The sequence below is a fragment of the Lutjanus erythropterus genome, chromosome 19 (genome assembly GCF_056507025.1).
Source record: "Lutjanus erythropterus isolate fLutEry1 chromosome 19, fLutEry1.hap2, whole genome shotgun sequence".
In the NCBI taxonomy this organism is placed as follows: domain Eukaryota; kingdom Metazoa; phylum Chordata; class Actinopteri; order Lutjaniformes; family Lutjanidae; genus Lutjanus; species Lutjanus erythropterus.
The window spans coordinates 7,822,927-7,840,053 of record NC_139335.1 but is presented as its reverse complement, the minus strand read 5'-3'; the positions used below and the strand labels follow the sequence as shown (position 1 = coordinate 7,840,053).

General features: G+C 39.6%; 2 protein-coding genes across 2 annotated transcripts; one reads left to right on the top strand and one right to left on the bottom strand.

Moving 5' to 3' along the window:
• The first annotated feature begins 1,019 nt into the window (after positions 1-1,019).
• LOC146309221 (proline-rich protein 29-like) lies at positions 1,020-6,612 on the top strand. The gene is given in 6 exon segments (XM_084744969.1): positions 1,020-1,088; positions 2,126-2,225; positions 4,028-4,130; positions 4,619-4,813; positions 6,001-6,073; positions 6,075-6,612. Coding segments are annotated over 6 exon segments (627 nt in total). The 3' UTR covers positions 6,162-6,612.
• Positions 6,613-10,842: 4,230 nt separating this feature from the next.
• On the bottom strand, positions 10,843-13,217 carry tcap (titin-cap (telethonin)). The gene is made up of 2 exons (XM_084745098.1): positions 12,902-13,217; positions 10,843-12,232 (listed from the first exon to the last, which is right to left on the bottom strand). The coding sequence occupies exons 1-2, from the start codon at positions 13,048-13,050 to the stop codon at positions 11,842-11,844; spliced, it is 540 nt and encodes a 179-aa protein (XP_084601224.1). The 5' UTR covers positions 13,051-13,217; the 3' UTR covers positions 10,843-11,841.
• Between the last annotated feature and the right edge of the window lie 3,910 nt (positions 13,218-17,127).

The window sequence follows — 17,127 nt, the reverse complement described above, 5'->3', positions numbered from 1 at the left end:
CATGTGGGCAGGTATTCCGGCTTCCTTCCAAAGTCTAAAGACATGCGGGTTAATTGGTGACTCTAAATTGCCAGCATAACATTACATCCCCCAGTGTGTTATACTGTACAAGAAAGGACATAAGGTGTGATGTCAATGAGACTGTGTGGCCAAATGCAGAAGAAAGGGTTAACTGTTGCATTGTTGTATTTCTATATCTATATCTATCCCATTCAAATATGATGAATATGTATAGTTTTGTATTGCACGACTACAATTACCAGTTTTATTTCATGCATGCATGAAATGAAATGACATTTTTGCATAAATAATCCCAAGTACACTTTGAATTCTTTATGCAAAAATGGCAAAACAATCAAGCCTATTGAATCATGTTGCAGCATGATTCATTGCTGTGACATAAACTGCAAGGTTGCAACGTTCAAATAAACTTAACCGATCTATTAATGTGAGTTCAGTTTTTTCCAGATTGTAAAATGATAGAAAAAGATGTTTTCAAACTATTTTTGCGGAGAGAGAGACGATGGAGTTGAATCATGTGCAGCGACACCATACCATTGACGGATTTAAATTAAATTATAGTTAATTTTACTTTGACATTTAAAAGACAGAGCTTTTTTGATCAGTGTCATAAAAAGTAATTACATCCACAGTGATTCACTGTTGTAAAACTATAAAGCATAAAAAAGTCAAGAGTAGGTGGATACTTTTATATGCAGTCTAATATAGTTTGGTTCTGTGAGTTACCAGCTGCTCTGCTTTGGGTTCCAAAATGAGCTTAATTACACAAAGAGTCTGCATTCTGTGGGTCAATGCAGTGATCACAGACGGAGGAAGTGTGTGTGTGGCTTGATGTGTTGTGTGGGTGAGTGTATGTGTGTGTGCATATGCATGTGCAGACTGTTGCTTGTGTTTTTGGCACCTTGGCAACCTGCTACTGTGTGCCTCTGTATTTCAGCAAACAGGTTAGAATTACATACTGAATAGCTTGTAAATAATATCAGCTGAAGCTCTCGCATATGGCGTGGACAGAAGATATTTATCCACACTTTGAGCCGTATGATCCGCATGCTTTTCAGATACTTCCTGTAAGTGTGAATTGTTTTAACTCTTTCTCGTCTCTGGTTATAGGCTGTCAGCTAAAGCTCTTTATCTTAGCAACAACCTTCTGCTCTCTGTGTAGCTCAAACAAACAAACAAAAAAACTATCACTGATCCTTGGTCTTATAGTCGTAATATTATCATTTCTAGAAGAAGAAGTTTTTAATCTTGTTTGCTAGGGTTGGGGGCTATTTTAAGAATATATTCCCATACAATCACTTGTTAGAAAAACTGTAGTTATTAACCTAATCCAAATATGAGGAAATTGTTTGTTTGTTTGTTGTTTGCCCAGCTGTAGCTGCAATTATGCGCATTTAAACATACTTTGTTAGGTATGCTGTTGACACGTAACACTCAAACTTTTATCCAAAGCAACGTACATCTGAGAGCTGATACAACACAAGCAAAGGTCTAACTTCATCCTGTTCACCAGCATCAACACCTATAGCCCCAAAACATTTTTCAGCAGCAGTAATATTAACAGGTTAGCTAACTGAATTTCTGTGTAGCTAAGGTTAGTTGTTGGTTTGTATATTTAAAGACAAAATAATGTTGACATTTCCAAGCATCTTTTTTCACTAGGGGCCATGATAATTAATTGGAAACGGTGCAATTAGCTGGTTTCACTGAGACCAGAGTGGTGTTGTGAGACTCATAAAATGTTGTAATGTGTGGGCGCTGCACTGTAATATCTCATTCCTCATTTTAAACTGTATTTTAGAAATTTAATCCTGCTAATAATCCCCATTTTTTGGAAATGTATCTGTAATGTGATTATGTCTTTTTTTTTCTGTACTGTCCTTGATTACAGTTACCTTTCTGTATCCTAATTAAGTAATCCTGTTACTTGTAATCAGTCGCTCCCCGAGCCTGTTGTTTGCATATGGAAAGTTTATCCTTGGATTGTTTTTTTCTTCCCGTGGAGTGGAGCTTCACCTCCTGTATAGGTAGATACTGCAGTATTTTCTCAGCCACTGTGCCTCCAGGCAGAGAGCCTCATTACAGTCCCATCTCTCCTCCCCAGGCTCCCCAGCAGCCCCCGACTATCCTCCAGCAGCTCCCAGCGACCGTGATGCCTCCTGGCTCTGCTGCTTCCATTAGGCCCGGTGGTCACGTCAAGGAGGGTATGGCAGACTGTCACCACACACAAACTAAATCTCAGGATTTCACACTCACAGCTGTTCCTGCCTGTCTGTCACATTACCCACTTGCTAGCAAGCACTCAGATATATTATTTATGGTTTCCTCTTGAGCTTGGACAATTGCATAAAATGTATATGCAGGGGTTTGTGCGTGCGAGAGTGTGTGTTAAACTTCATGTCCAAGTGCTGAAGCAGGTTTAAGTCAGACAATGTTTATGATGAAGTTTTGTAAGTTAGTGACATGAAGTTAAGAGATTCAAAGGTTAAAAATATAAAACGGCTGTTACTGTGCATATGGGTTCTGGGAAACAGTTAAGCCCAGATGCTCTGCAACTGTGAGTTACTCAGATTATAAAACAAAAGCCAAACTTGTGGTTTATTATATTGTAACCTACATGAAGCAACTTATCATTTATAATACAAATCATGCCTGGAATTTCATCATTTTAGGATCAAGGCCACTTAGGCTTTAGTTTAGTCAATTTTTAAGTTTAAGTCCAGGAAATAATGAATTTAACTTGAAGGTTAAGGCTGATTTAGTTTTTATTCATTTGTTAACGCTAACTGCAAGAACACTGACAGTCTTTATAATGATGTCATACTAAATAGTGTGCGATAAATAAGTTGTAATTAGTATCACAAAATAATGAGTTTATATCTTAAAATAAGAATAAACTTTATTGAATATGATTGAGGAGGTTACTCAATATTTTGAGATAGTGAGTCATGATTTTGAGATACTAAGTAATTACTTTGAGGTAATAAGTCATTATTTTGAGATATTAACTAATTTTTTTCAGATATTATATTTTGTGACTGTGCATCCAGCAGCACCATGAGAAAATAAGTTATCATGAATGTCCTCACGTCAGCAAAATATGAAAGTTCCTTGTAGGGGCTTTAACATGCAGCTGTCATGTTCTGAACATGTACTGAATATCAACAGAAGCTGAAGACAGAATATTCAATTTGATAGTGCAAATGATTTTCAGCTTGAAAAAATGTGGGAAGAACCGAGGAAGTGACAACACTGACAGAAGAATTTCCCCACGCAGGCTACAGTAGCTGGATGTTATATTTGAGATGCATCAGCTGGATAAGGGCCGGTCTAATCCGGCGCAACCAGCCGATTCTTATTGAGTCACATGTGCTTTGCATGACGAGCCCTCAGACTTCCATTAGCTGTCATTATTTGAATTATTTATGAACTTGACTTAACCCCTTCAAGATTATGACATGTCACAAAGTTTGTCAAGTTACTGAATGTTGCATCACTGAGCCACAAACAAGCAGAACCCAGAGATATCATTCATATCGCCTGGAGAGCATTAAATAATTTATCAGGGCGACAACTACTACTTAAAGCCATAGTCAGCCACAAATATAAAATTAGTGTTTAAATGACAGTTGAATTATAGTAACTTGAGTAGACTTTCACAAATCTTGGTTGGAAAGCGTATTTGTATTGCTGGAGAGGAGTTTAATAATTTATCGAGCTGAGTCATTGCCGAACAAATGTTGACTGACATGGAGGAGAGAAAATTGAGCTTGGCACCTCACATTCGCCACCTCAGTTTGACATAATGTGGGTTAATCACCTCGTCACCCCGAGGGAAGAGGACAGAATAGCAGGCTGATAAAGACAATCAGAGGACCCTCGGATGGTGCTGATAGTGCCATGTGTGTGTGTGTGTGTGTGTGTGTGTGTGTGTGTGTGTGTGTGTGTGTGTGTGTGTGTGTGTCTGTGTGTGGGGGTGTGTGGGTGTTATATTCTCAATATGCAGACCTTGTTGAACTGATGATGATCCAGAATGCCCAGATGTACCAGGTCATCATGAACAACATGACCATGTCAGCCCTGAGTTCGTTTGGATACTCCAGCCCTCTGTTGGGCCCTGCGGTGGGATCAGGATCAGGGTCGACTCAGTTAACAAATTAACTTGAATTTTTAAACAAATCTACCTGTTGGGTGAAAAAGTTTCATCCAAAAAGAATGTCCCAGAAAAAAAATCACTTTGTTATCTAAAAAAGAAAAAGAAAAAAAAGACTTACAGACTTACAATTTAGCCTCACTGATAAGTGGTTTTCTTTTTCTCAAAAAAGTTAACATTTTGATAGTTACTGTAGTTTAGATTTGTTGGTAGGATGAAGGTTTGAAGGTTGAGGTTAAAGGTAAAAATAAAAAATAATTAAAAATATACAAGGCCAAGCTCACAGCTAAATGCCATAAAATTCTCCAAACTGGTCCTTTAAAATAAGTGACAAAGCGAGTTATTTTTTCTTTTCTTGCAGCCTCACAGTGTTACAGAACTAAAACTCCAGCAGTGAAAAACTTTGTAATGATTTTAACTTTTCACTAAGAAATAAAAACTGAGCTGTTTTTCTCCTTCATTATGTCAGGCTCCCAGAGATGTGGTTGTTATTCAAGAGAATGAGGCTGACCAAGAGATAAACCACCACTATTACCAGCCTGTCCCGTACCTGTCCCACCCTGCATGGCTCCTGCACCCGGTCCCACCGTTCCACCAAGACCCCAACAAACCCACCTCTTCTCCTCCACAAAGAGACAGGTGATCAGTCTGCTGCATCTCATACAACAACTAATCAGCTGTCAGATTAAGTTAAAGTCAAATGCACTTTCATTACTCTGAATCTAGCCAGCTGAGACATTTTTTTATAGCTGGCGAGAGAATTTAACATGGACTAATGGAGCACAGATTTTGTTCAAGAGAGAAGGATTTTTTTTTTTTTCCGTGCAGGGGCTCCACTTTGTGAGGTGTATTTTTCTATGAAAATCTGCTTCTATTAATTTATCACTCTGATGAAATTATATCTTGACAGTGATTGAAAATTGCACCAGGGAGTAAATGTTTGTAAAGTTTGAAAGAGGGTGATATCAGACATGCCACACATGAGGTTCCAACTCCAACAACACATTTATTGTCAGTACAGCTCACCAAAACCTTTTCTTAAGAGACATTTAGGATGATTTGGGGAAGCAAAGATACATCATGTCCATCAGGCTGAGCTTGAAAAACCTGTATTCACTTATTCACCAACTGTCAACACCCAGATTCTTATAAGGAGAATGAAATAAGGGTTCTTCCTGAAGGTTCTACACAGAGCTACTTGCTTGGAAGTTCTTCAAGGAGAGGGTTCGGGCTGAAACCGTTACACCACAGGCTCTTTGTAGAACCTCTCATAAGGGGTTCTGGATGGAACCTTTCACATATGATTCTCGGTATAACCCTTTATGTTGGTTTCTAGGTAGAACTCTCTTCAGTGGTTCCATGTGGAACTTTAATAAAGGTTCTACAAGGAAGCAAAAATGGTTCTACCCTGGGGACAAGCTGAAGAACCCTTTATAGTTCTAGTTAGCATCTTTATTTCCAAGACGATATTCAAAAAGTGGATAAAAGGAGCTGAAAAGAGAAAACTTAGCCTTGAAAATCGCTGCAAAATCGCTGCAAAAATCCAACAAATTTAGACCTGAGTGCAGAGAAAGACTGTCCAGTCTGTCTGTTCAAGTTGCCCCCTCCAGGAAAAAGATTATTTAAAAGCTCTACAGTAGGTTTAGGAGCAGAAACTATAGATCCAACATCCATTTGTTAAATCTCTTTTTGAGTAAATGCAGATAACATTGAATTTTTTGCAGTTTTTAAACTTATTTCTCATTTATACCAGGCAGATAAAAACATGTATGAGATGTACAACTGCAAACCACTGATGAAAATTTTTGTGTCTGTTCTTTGATCAGGCCTGCTGTCCCTCCTTCTCCCCCTCCCAACACCACTGGGAATGCAGGAGCCGACGTCACTCCCTCAGCAGGTAAAAACCAACCACACATCAACACCCAGCCAGCAGCCGATTAACACAGTCTGCTCCCGTGATGTCATAGGTGCCTCCGAAACGGGGTGACAAGAGAGGTGACAACAGCGAGCTTCACAGTAATTATGATGAGTGGGGCACTGATTATGGATGCTACTAGCGATTATGGCGCAGCTGATTATGAATGGCTGACAAGATGAGTTCATCAGATGCTTTAGATTAGTCTGATGTTTTATACTTTGTTTTGTTTTTTTTCTTTCCTAGAGAGCAACAGTGCTGCCGAGGCAGAAGAAGAGAAGAAGAGAGAGTGATTTTTCTTTTAATGGGTGCTACACTCTAAGAAATAAGGGATCCGAAAAGGTTCTTCCTGAAAGGCTGAGGCTCTACCCAGAGTTTGTCCACGGTTCTTCTTGTTTTAGATCAAACCCTTAGAATATAAAGAGGTTCTCAGTAGAACCACCTGGCCGGGTTTTTGTTAGCACCCAGAAAGTGGAAAGCTTCTTTTGAAGGGGTTATTATTATTAATTATTTTTCATAATCTGAGCAGCAATCTGAGTAAGTTAATGGAACTTGGGATGTTAGTATCATTTTGTATCCATACAACACATCAGGTGTATGCTTTTGGCTCATGGCCCAACAGTAGGTTTCAGTTTTGGCTCTTGAAGGGAAAAAGTTTGTCCACCCCTGATTTAGATATTACAAACAGTCCATGTTCCCTCACAAACAGCAGTGAGCACAAGTTAAACCTGCCTGTTGGACGTCCTGGAGCAGCTCTAATCCTCCATCTAATTATCCAGAAAGGTCAACATGAATGCTGTACAATAAAACCATGCAAGTCATTTTGAATTAAAACAGTTTGAAACAGTGTCTTACTTACTGTTGTTGAACCGACATTACCCAAATGATCCAGCAGGGAGCAGCAACAGATGTCAAGTGGGATGGCAAACAGACCACAAGCTGTGCAGAATACGCACAGTACATAATAGCCTATATACAATATGTATTCCTGTGTTGACAAGCTTTCACAGTGCCTCTGCGTGCTGTACTGCTGATGTAGGCCACTTCATACCACTATGGGCAACATAGCAAGAGTGTGACGCCACTTAAGATGGATTGCTGTGTGACACTGTGTGACCTTGTCTTTAAATACACAGTGACGAGTACTTAGAAGGATAAGAAGAGGCAAATTACTCAGTCCCTGGAAGTGGTGACAGTTCAAGCAATAAAACCATGAAAAGAGCATGAAACAGTGTAATTCACAAATTTAAATAAATATTTAAATAGCAATTGAAGTATCAGAGTGTTTTCCCCACTGGTTCAAATGCAGGTCTATGGAAAGGTGTTGAGCTAATGTACAGAGTGAGCCAATTCTTAAAGGAGAACTATGTATTATATTTACTGTACTAAATCATAAGATGGCTACGATATGTCATCAGAGATTAAAGAAACATGCTCAGCTGGCATCAACTCTACAGCCAGCATGTTCTCCTTTGAAATTTCCATTGACAGACAATTGACAGTTATAAACAACTGATCATAGGATTTTTTGTTGCTTGTCATTGTCAAAATATAATGTTGTGCTCCTGTTCAATGTCCCTACAGCCTGCAGGTAATCTGCCCATAAGCTTTGAGTCTTGGGTGGAGCGACCAGCGGGAAAAAATCACTTCAACTATAGATTGCATATCAAACACGTTCATGGTTCAGCTTCATTATTTGGACAGCAGTAATCATTTCTGAATTCTAGGGTCTTGCATATTTTGCCTTTAAAGGAGCAATATGTACCAATTGCACATCCAAGAATGAGTACTGCAGTCCAAATAGTGAGTAGGAGCTGTAAATGATATATTAAAAAGCTTGAATCCCAGTACTATCTATAATTGAAGAAAGTTGTTTCCCTTCGCCCCCTCTTCCCTATTCTCAAGGAAGCTCAGGCAGGCTGTTGTCAGAGAAGTGAGAATCTCAACTTGATGTGTTTCCTTAATCTCTGGTGATATATCATGGTCATTTTATGATTTATTACAGTATATATATTACAGATTTGTCCTTCAAGTTTTGCATTAACTATATTGCAGTATTGTATACAGGTTGAGAGTTCCAAATTATATAATACAGAGAGCACTGTGTAGCTATGACAGCTGAGGCATAGGAAAGAATTTCAATGTCAATTTACTAGATTTGTCTGTGACAACACATGCCGTCTCAATTCCCACATTCCTTGGCATCCACTGAAAATAGTTGCGGGGTTTTGAGGTTCATTTGGAGTTTGGAAACTGGATTGTGCTGTGACAGTGCAGGGTGGGGAGCACAGGGTTTTAGCAGCAGTGTGGGAGGATGATTTTAAAGAGAGGGAGTGAAGGCAGCAACCAAATCTCTCATAAAACACATGGATTAAGAGCTCAAACGGGTAGAACGTGCCGATACGGTTGTCTCTCCACTGTCTCCAGGGTAATGCCAATGTTTACCCAGCTATTAATATCAAACCACCACAGAGTGCCTATCGCAGGGACACCAGAGAGAGTGACGACAGAGAGGAGGGGACAGTAGGTCAAAGGGGGAAGAGGAAAAAAAAATATTCAGAAGAGGGATGAGATTATGGAACGGCAGCTAATGGCAAAAGTAATAATTGATGAGTTAGACTGAATAAATTGTAGATTTAGAGAGTAAATGAATAAGAGGAGGTGATGCAGCGCATCCATTACAGCTTTGCACACTAACAAGGGAACAGTGTGCTCCGTGTTGAGAACAAACACAGGAGGGGGAACATGAAAGATTAATGAGGGATGTAAAGTGGTGAAGTGGGGATTGTTCAGAGGGTGGAGGACACTGTCACGATATGTATATATCCGAAATATGGGGCTGTCTGGCAGATTTGCTTTATCACTGTGACTCCTACAATGCAATATTAAGCATATTGATCTGCCCTTTTCAATGTTGTCATTGTTTATTCTTGTTGTGCTGTTGCTACTGACATATTTTCTTTTTATCTTGCATATTTATTTATTTATTTAGTTATTTATTTTATCACGTTATACCCTGGGTCTTCAACAGGGGGTCTGTGAGAATTATTTGAAAGATTTTATCCTTGTCTTTTCTTGTCATGAACACATTAACATGAATCTAAAATATTATTAGCAAAGATAAATTAGTCTGCTCCATTTAATTTATACAACACTGACAAACATCTACCACTGAATCCTGGTGAATCATGTGAGCTAGCTAATAATAATAATAATAATAATAATAATAATAATAATAATAATAAGAAGAAGAATGTATTTATATAGCTCCTTTCATACAGGAAAAAGCATCTCAAAGTGCTTTAGAACAAAGATATTACATGCATCAAGTGCTGCATGTAAAAACAATATAGAAAGAGCATAAAAACAATGATAGAATGCCATAATAATGCAAATAAAGATATAGATAAACAGATTAGGATAAAAAAAATAGACTACATATAATGCAATATAAGAATGCAAATAAAAATAAACATTTTTAAAAACATGCACAGCAGTGCATGAGTGCAAAGCAAAATGCAAGTCCCAGGCCGGTATCAGCAAAGTCACAGCTAGTAAGTTTTTAGCTTTCTTTTAAAAATATTTAGTGAACAAGCTGTTCCAGAGCTTTAGGGTGTAACTGACAATGACTAATTGGACTAATATGCACACTACTCTGGTTAGTAGCCGAGCTGGACAGTTGTGAATGAGCTGAAGTCTTTCATTTTTTTTCCAGTAGACCAGTAGAAAGTGTGCTTCTAGCTAACCTTGTTAGTTGCGAACCAGTTACCTACATTTTATTGAAACATACTGGTCAATTATCCCAAGTATCCGAAGCGTACAGACACTCTTGAGAGCGGCAATCAATCGTTTTGTAGCTTCACAAGTGAAAGACTTTGACATACACTCCACCTCAGAAACCACTGGTGAAAGTGCAGAGAGTGAGACTAACATTAGCCATGTTTCGTGTAAGCACAAACAAGATGATCGTTAATTATTCAACGCAATATATGTAGTAGGATGTTCCTGCCTTGTCTGTCTAGCAGCTAAGGGGTCCAAGGCCTGAAAAATGTTGAACAGCCCATTTATCCCATTTTCTCTTTGTTGTATCCCATTGTCCACGGCCCAGTGTCTCCAGGGATCAATAAAGTCTAATCAAATCTGTTACATAGTGTTATACAGTGTTGAACCTGCCTAAAGCTGCAAAAAATAGTGTTATTAGAGTTACAGCTGTTACTGCCTGGTCAGAATCCTTGTAAACATGGTTACATTAAACTTTGCTCAGGTTTATATTCCATCTTCATTTTTCTCTGTCAGCATTGTTCGAATCACTGAATCCTTACTGTGGAACAAAGCTGTTTCCATCCATGCACCTTTAAACAAACAGAGCTGACCTGCAGGGATTAATCAATTATTAATCGACTATTAAATTAATTTCCAGCTATTTTGATAATCGGTTAATTGTTTTGAGTAATTTCTTAATATAAAATGACCAAATCCTCTGAGTTCAGTTTCACAAATGTGAATATTTTCTGGTTTCTTGAGTCCTATATACCAATCAATTGACTATCTTTAATTTGTGGACAAAACAAGATATTTGAGGAAGTCAGCTTGGGCTTTGCGAAACAGCGATCAACACTTTTTCACCACTTCCTGATGTTTTGTTGGTCAAACAACTGATTGATTGTTATTATTAAAATGATCATTAGTTGCAGCCCTAATATTCAGAATGTGTTCTTGTTGCATCCGAAAGAAAACACAGTGACAGAGGAGCGAGGAGCAGCTCAGCTTTTATTAGTAAAAATAATAAATATCCAGGAAAAAATATTTCAACATCATTGCACACATTTCAGCGTCATTTACATCACTATATATTCTCAGTTAATACAGTTTCTGTCCTCTATCAGATATATATATGAGCTGCCACTCAACTAGCAAGGCAGTTAATACTCAGTAAAGAACAGGTTATTGGTTTTCCTAAGTCCTCTTCATTAAAGTGCTGACACACACAGTTACACACACACATATGTACAGCCGCAGTGTGTGATTACGCTGGAGCATTCTGTACTCTTCACAGAGATCAAAGAGTGTCAAGGGCTTGTGGAGGCCTGGAGGTTGACCAACTCCGAGCCACGTTCCCCGATCCCTCACTCCTCCCCTTCCCCTCTTTCTTTCCACCCCTCTTTACATTTTAAAAGCTGTGACTTCCCTCTGCATGTAACTTTCCATCTGTCACTTTCTGCGTCATTGCACGCCTTCACCACCTATTGCAATTCAAGCAATCCATGAACCCGATAACACTTTCGTTTACCTTAACAAAGATGTTTGCACTTTTCGATACAAAATAAATTCAAAAGAAATTGCATGCAGCGTGGTTAACGTGCACCCATGCGTGCAATAGTTGGGTGGCAGTATTTTGGCTGAGAGATCAGCAGATGCGGTGAGGACAGCTGGCCAGCACAGGCATAGATCAGCTCATGGCACAGCTGAGAGCACACACCCTGCCTCTCCATCACACTGCCTCCACATATCTAATACCACTGACCACCAAATGCCGACGGTGACAAAGTGTGACATTTACCTGGTGCTGTGCTCGCCAAGAAACACAGATAGTGCTAAAGATCTACGTTATTTAGGGCTTTTGATGAATGTCACTACAGATAAATCTATATACACCTTGTCATGCTTTTTCCCGACACGTTTTGCTCAATGACTATCCTCTCCCAACTGTCACCCTCTTTGTCTCTCCCAAACAGCTCCTCTTTTTTCTTTTTCACCCTCTCTGGGCCTCTTGGGACATGGAACGGCCCAGGGCTTTGGGCGCTTTGGCGAACTCCATGAGGGTTGGCTTGACTGGAGGGAGGTCTCTTGTGATCTCGTCCACGGTCCTCCTGCTGGGACAGAATCCGTCTGGGGTGGGGAAAGGCTGCAGGTCCTCCTCGGTGTGTGGGGCTCCACGTCCGAGCCTGACGCCCAGCTCTGCAGGGGTGAAGATGGGCAAGGGGAGGGTGTTTCTCTTTGGCAGAAGCTGGTGCTCCCTCACCCCTCTTTCCACAGTGCCCACTCTGAAGACACCGGAGGGGCAGGTCTGCGTGAGCGAACGGGCCTGCCACTGCCGTGACAGAGTCTCCCTGCGAGAGGTGTCATTCATGTTCATTGTCTGCCTGCAGGCATCAGAGAAAAGTTGAAATTAGACACTGTGGGAGCACTCATTTTGATCTACCTGCCTAATTAAATTACAACTGCCTTCCAATATGAGAAAAGTTTTACTGAGAATTGCCAAATAAAAGAGCAAATAGATTTCAGTCTATATCAGATGATAGGAAAGAAGATTTTTAAAGGGACAGTTCGTCAGTGCTATTTATCCATCTGTTCTGTTTTGGGGTGAGTTGTCTATTTTTAGAGGTATCGACCATTTCTGTCTTCTCTCTAACATGATGATAATGGAACTAGATGGCACTAGTCCTGTGGTGCTCAGAGAGCCCAAAAAAAATCAATAAGAAAAATATTACTGCTTTCTTTCTGCAGTAGCATCTACTGGAACTGTTTTAGAATCTGCCAGAATTACTTTCTTTCCAATAGAAAACAACAATATCTGTAAATTATCTTTACTAACGAAAAAAGAACCATTCATATGGTTTTGCTCACAGCCAATCACTGCAAGTGTTTTTTTATTTTTGTTTTTTATATAATGCAACATTTAATGGCCCAGTACTCTGTCGGTATCTGTATCATTTGAAGGGTACTGGTACCATAATTTTTTAAAAAGCTACTCAGCCCAGTGACACATGCCAGGGACCTGCATGTTTTCTGGTTGGTCTGTGAGCTCTCACCTGTCCTGAGGTTGAGTCTTGAGACTGACACTCTGCCAGTCGGCGCTGTAGCTCTCCCTCTGAGCCTTGTTCTCCTCCCGGACGGTGCATGTCAGCTCGGCTCCCACCACCACACCGTTATGCTTCTCCAGGACGGTACAGATTGGCATCTTCACTGCTGCAGGAAGGTCTGTCTCAGACTGATGGCTTCCGGTGGGTCTCGTTGATCGGACTGAAGGTCTGGGGATGTGCCTGCGATGAGGATTCAGTGATGCTCCAGCTGGCTGTATCTTCTAGCCCGTCTCCCTCTTTGTGCTCTCTATGTCTGGCCCCGGATCCCTCCACGACTTTTATAGACGTTCTGTTGCTATTTCTGATCCGTGTTGTCACTCTACAATCAGTGTGCACTGACATCCGACACCGAGTGCTCCATGTCTCATTCCCAGAGAACTGGAAGCCCCTCCAAGGAGGGGTTGTGGGGTAATTGGGCTGAAAATCCCCTGATTCTCAAATTGTATGGCCAGTCACCTCTCTGATCACTCAGCCCAACACTTTCCACTTCAGCTGGGTTTGTGGGGTCTTAGAAGGGAAAGCATCATGGGGGACACTGCGTGGAGATTAAATAAACATGTAGACAGACATATACACAACAGGTTGAGTCTGCAGAGAGGAATCTTAATAAGGTTTTGTCTTGATGTACACAAAGCAGCAAGACACTGCGCTAATGTGGAAAGATAATGATGCAGCAGTATTTCATACACAAGGGACATTTCAGGCATGGAGGTTAAATGTGTGTGGATCAGAAATAACACATCTGTCACTTGGAGATAAAAGGTGATAAGCTGGAGAACTTCATGGAGTATCCTGCTGAATTTTAAATAATAATACAGTTCACGAGGAGTTTATACAACAGCTGTGCCTTGTGACAACATCAAACCCCCTCATTAAATGCCATTACAGTGCACTGCCTCACAGTAGCAGTGAGAGCTCCATCCCCAGTGATTCATTACCTCAGTGACAGAGCGCCACGCACGCCGTAATCAACTCAGGTTACCGACCGTGAAGCACACTCACTCACACACACACACACACACACACACACACACGCTCACCTCTGACAGTATTCTGTTGGTGTGATGTTACGATCAGTCCCTGTCTCTGACTCATTCATCCACATCAGGTACTGATATCATCAGATAACAGATATCAGATACCACATACACGGAGTACACGTCCATGATCCTAATGACGAGAAGCCTGATCAGTCATACTGACTGGGTTCAACCAACAAGGATTAATTTTTAAACATGATTTAATCGTGGTTTAACTTTAACTGAAACAGCAAAATTTTATACTAGCTTAAAATTAAGGAAAATACAATTGAAACTTCTCTGTAAACCTCAGTTTGGTTTTTACTCTAAACCTAAACTGAATTTATTCTTTTGCACCAAAACTTTAAAGTCCAGTTTAAACTTTGATCCATTATTAGCTTTAAAGTTACACTTGAGGAGGGTTAACTTTTAAAGTAGCCTTAAGTTAAGTGACAGACCCGACCCAGTTGAATTTTATGATGCATCTCTTCTTTGTTTCACTCCAGTCGATAATTTGGCTGATTTTTTTTTCTCTCAAAAATTAGAGCTTCACTTTCAAGCCAGCATGAACAGGCTAACTGGGCAGACTGACTATTTGGCTGGCTGGGAAACAATCTAACATTTAATTATATCATGTTTTAGTTCGTTTTCTTTTTTGCCAGCTAGCAAACAATGACATTTTTGGTTACTAGCAAACAATGCTGCATTCTGGTTGTGTCCAAAATCATTCAAAATCATTCACTCATTCATTCCTCCCTTCTCACATCTAGGGATTTCAGTGTGGAGGATTATATATAGTGAGCTCACAAAGAAACACTTTCAGACACTGATCACTGTCAGTTACATCACTGCTGTTGTTTTTCTTTCAGTGTGGTGCATTATAGTATTAAGTGCTTGATTAGTGACCTGTGGTTGTACACTACTTTTCATGATGCATTGTGGGATACTTTGAATCCATTATATAGGGTATAATAATTCTTAATATACATTTGGACAGCATTACAAAATGGCAAATTCACTACGTAGTGGACTATATAGTGAATAGTGACTGATTTCAGCTGGCAAACAATGTCACATTTTGTTAAGGAATACAGAGCAGCCAACGTTAACATTTACTTCCCTCTTTTACATTTTCTAGCAAACTAACAAACAAACTCTTTTTAAAATGTTATTTTAATTTGAGGAGGCAAGCATAATTGATATTGATTAAACTCTATTTAATTTTGGTTTAAACTTTGATTTACCAAACTGTGATTAGGTTTGAATTGGGCAACGGATCCCTGCTTAATTTTAAATGTGGTTCTCAAGTTCTCATTTTAAACCTAGTTTTGCTAAACTGAACTAATCTGAGATTAAATAATTTTTTGTTAGTGCAACACTCACTGTCTTTAAATGTGATTTAACTACAGTAGTTTCACATGTAGTAATGAAAAAAATATTCAATCTTGTTGCCCAAATCTGTGCCAAATCATGACATTAAATCTATAGCTGTTCTAAATGACTGGCATTCCTTTCCACTGACTGTTCATATATGAATATCTATTACAACTGATGCTATTTTCCTTCTCCATGTCAGGTATGGCAATATTTCAATTTCCTGTCTGTAACTTCTCAGCAGGGTGACATTACACGTGTAAATTATCGCTCAGTGTCACTCAGAAAAGAGAGCATGAATACTGTATCCTTGAGGTCATGCATGCAGTCATGTTATGACACCATGGCAACCATGAAATGCCATTTCAGAAACCCAATAAGTCACTATGCAAGGTCCTTAAGGGTTGAGAAGTCATATCTCTTTCGAATCGACTTGACTCTGAGAAATCTGATTGTAAACTAGAGCAGAGAGGACACAGAGTGATGCTTTCAATTTGTGGTTTTCATTCTAATTCAAGAGGACAGGAGATGACTTTCACCTCTTTCCTGTTTTCCGGTGAGTCACACTATGCTAATGAAGCCAGGGGTGTGGAGAGTCTGTAAAGGTGAACAGTGATGAGGTGAGCCCTGTCACAATGATCACCCACCCCCCCGTCCTCCTCTCTCCACCTGCACCAAGCCGGGCCCGGCCAGGAACAACTTTGTGTTGCGTAACAACGCTGCCACAGCTGCTGGGAAGTGACATTTAAATGAGCTGTCACCGGGAAAGAGACGGGGAGTGGGAGGGAGGGAGGCAGAGAGGGAGGAGAGGGGCCAGTGCACGATAAAGCCCAGGCCTGTCAGGAGGTGGCAAATAAGGTAAAATATTGTGAGAGGCCAAGTTTGAGCTAGTCAGATTTATTTATTTATCTATTTGTGACAGAGGAATGAATTTGGGAGGACAGAGAGGAGCCTCCTACACGGGTCAGTCTGACACTGGGTGCTTGTTTTGCAGGAAAAAGAATCTGAGGGAAAGTTAACTTTCTATTGATTGCTGTACACAGTCTTCCAGTGGTGGAATGTAACTAAGTACTCAAGTACAGTGCATAAGTATAAAGTACTTGAGTATTTCCATTTTATGCAACTTTACACTTCTACTAATATTTCAGAGGCAAATATTCTATTTTTTTATTCCACCACATTTGTCTGACAGCTACTGGTTCTTTTCAGATATTCCATACCTTTCTTGTCCAGCGTTTATTTTTTGGTTTATTGTGATAACTTGAAACAAAAAAACATATTTTTCTCCTATTTGTACTGCTTTTTATACATCTATTTGTTTTGATGTGAGTTGCAGAGACTTAGAGATATCAGCCCTAGAGATGTCTGCCTTTTCGCAAATATAATGGACCTGAAAGGCACACAGGTTTTTGAGTAAACTCATTGACATGAAAGTGAATTGTGGTTAATTATTAACTTTTAAATACAGTTTTCTGGGGTTTCTAAAACTGAAAGACTCAAATTTCGCCCCAAAACAAAACTAAATTATCTTATTTCAAAACTTTGCTGTTTGAGTTTGATTCAAAACTCAATAATCTACTGAAGGCAGCTGCCTTGAACTCATGAGGAGTTTTTTAAACAGTGTAGATAACACTGACAGGGACCATTTTGCAGAATGACTCCATTTATTTTTAATAGTTTCAGATCATTTTGCTGATAATACTTACATAGTTTTACTTTGATGATGTTTTAAATGTAAGATTTTTACTTGCAGAAGAGTTTTTTCCATGTGGTATTGGACTT

Coding starts and splice junctions, on each gene's coding strand:
- tcap (XM_084745098.1), bottom strand. CDS start 13,050: ATGCCAATCTGTACCGTCCTGGAGAAGCATAACGGTGTGGTGGTGGGA. Junction 12,233..12,901: donor AAGACTCAACCTCAGGACAG/GTGAGAGCTCAC, acceptor TGATGCCTGCAG/GCAGACAATGAACATGAATG.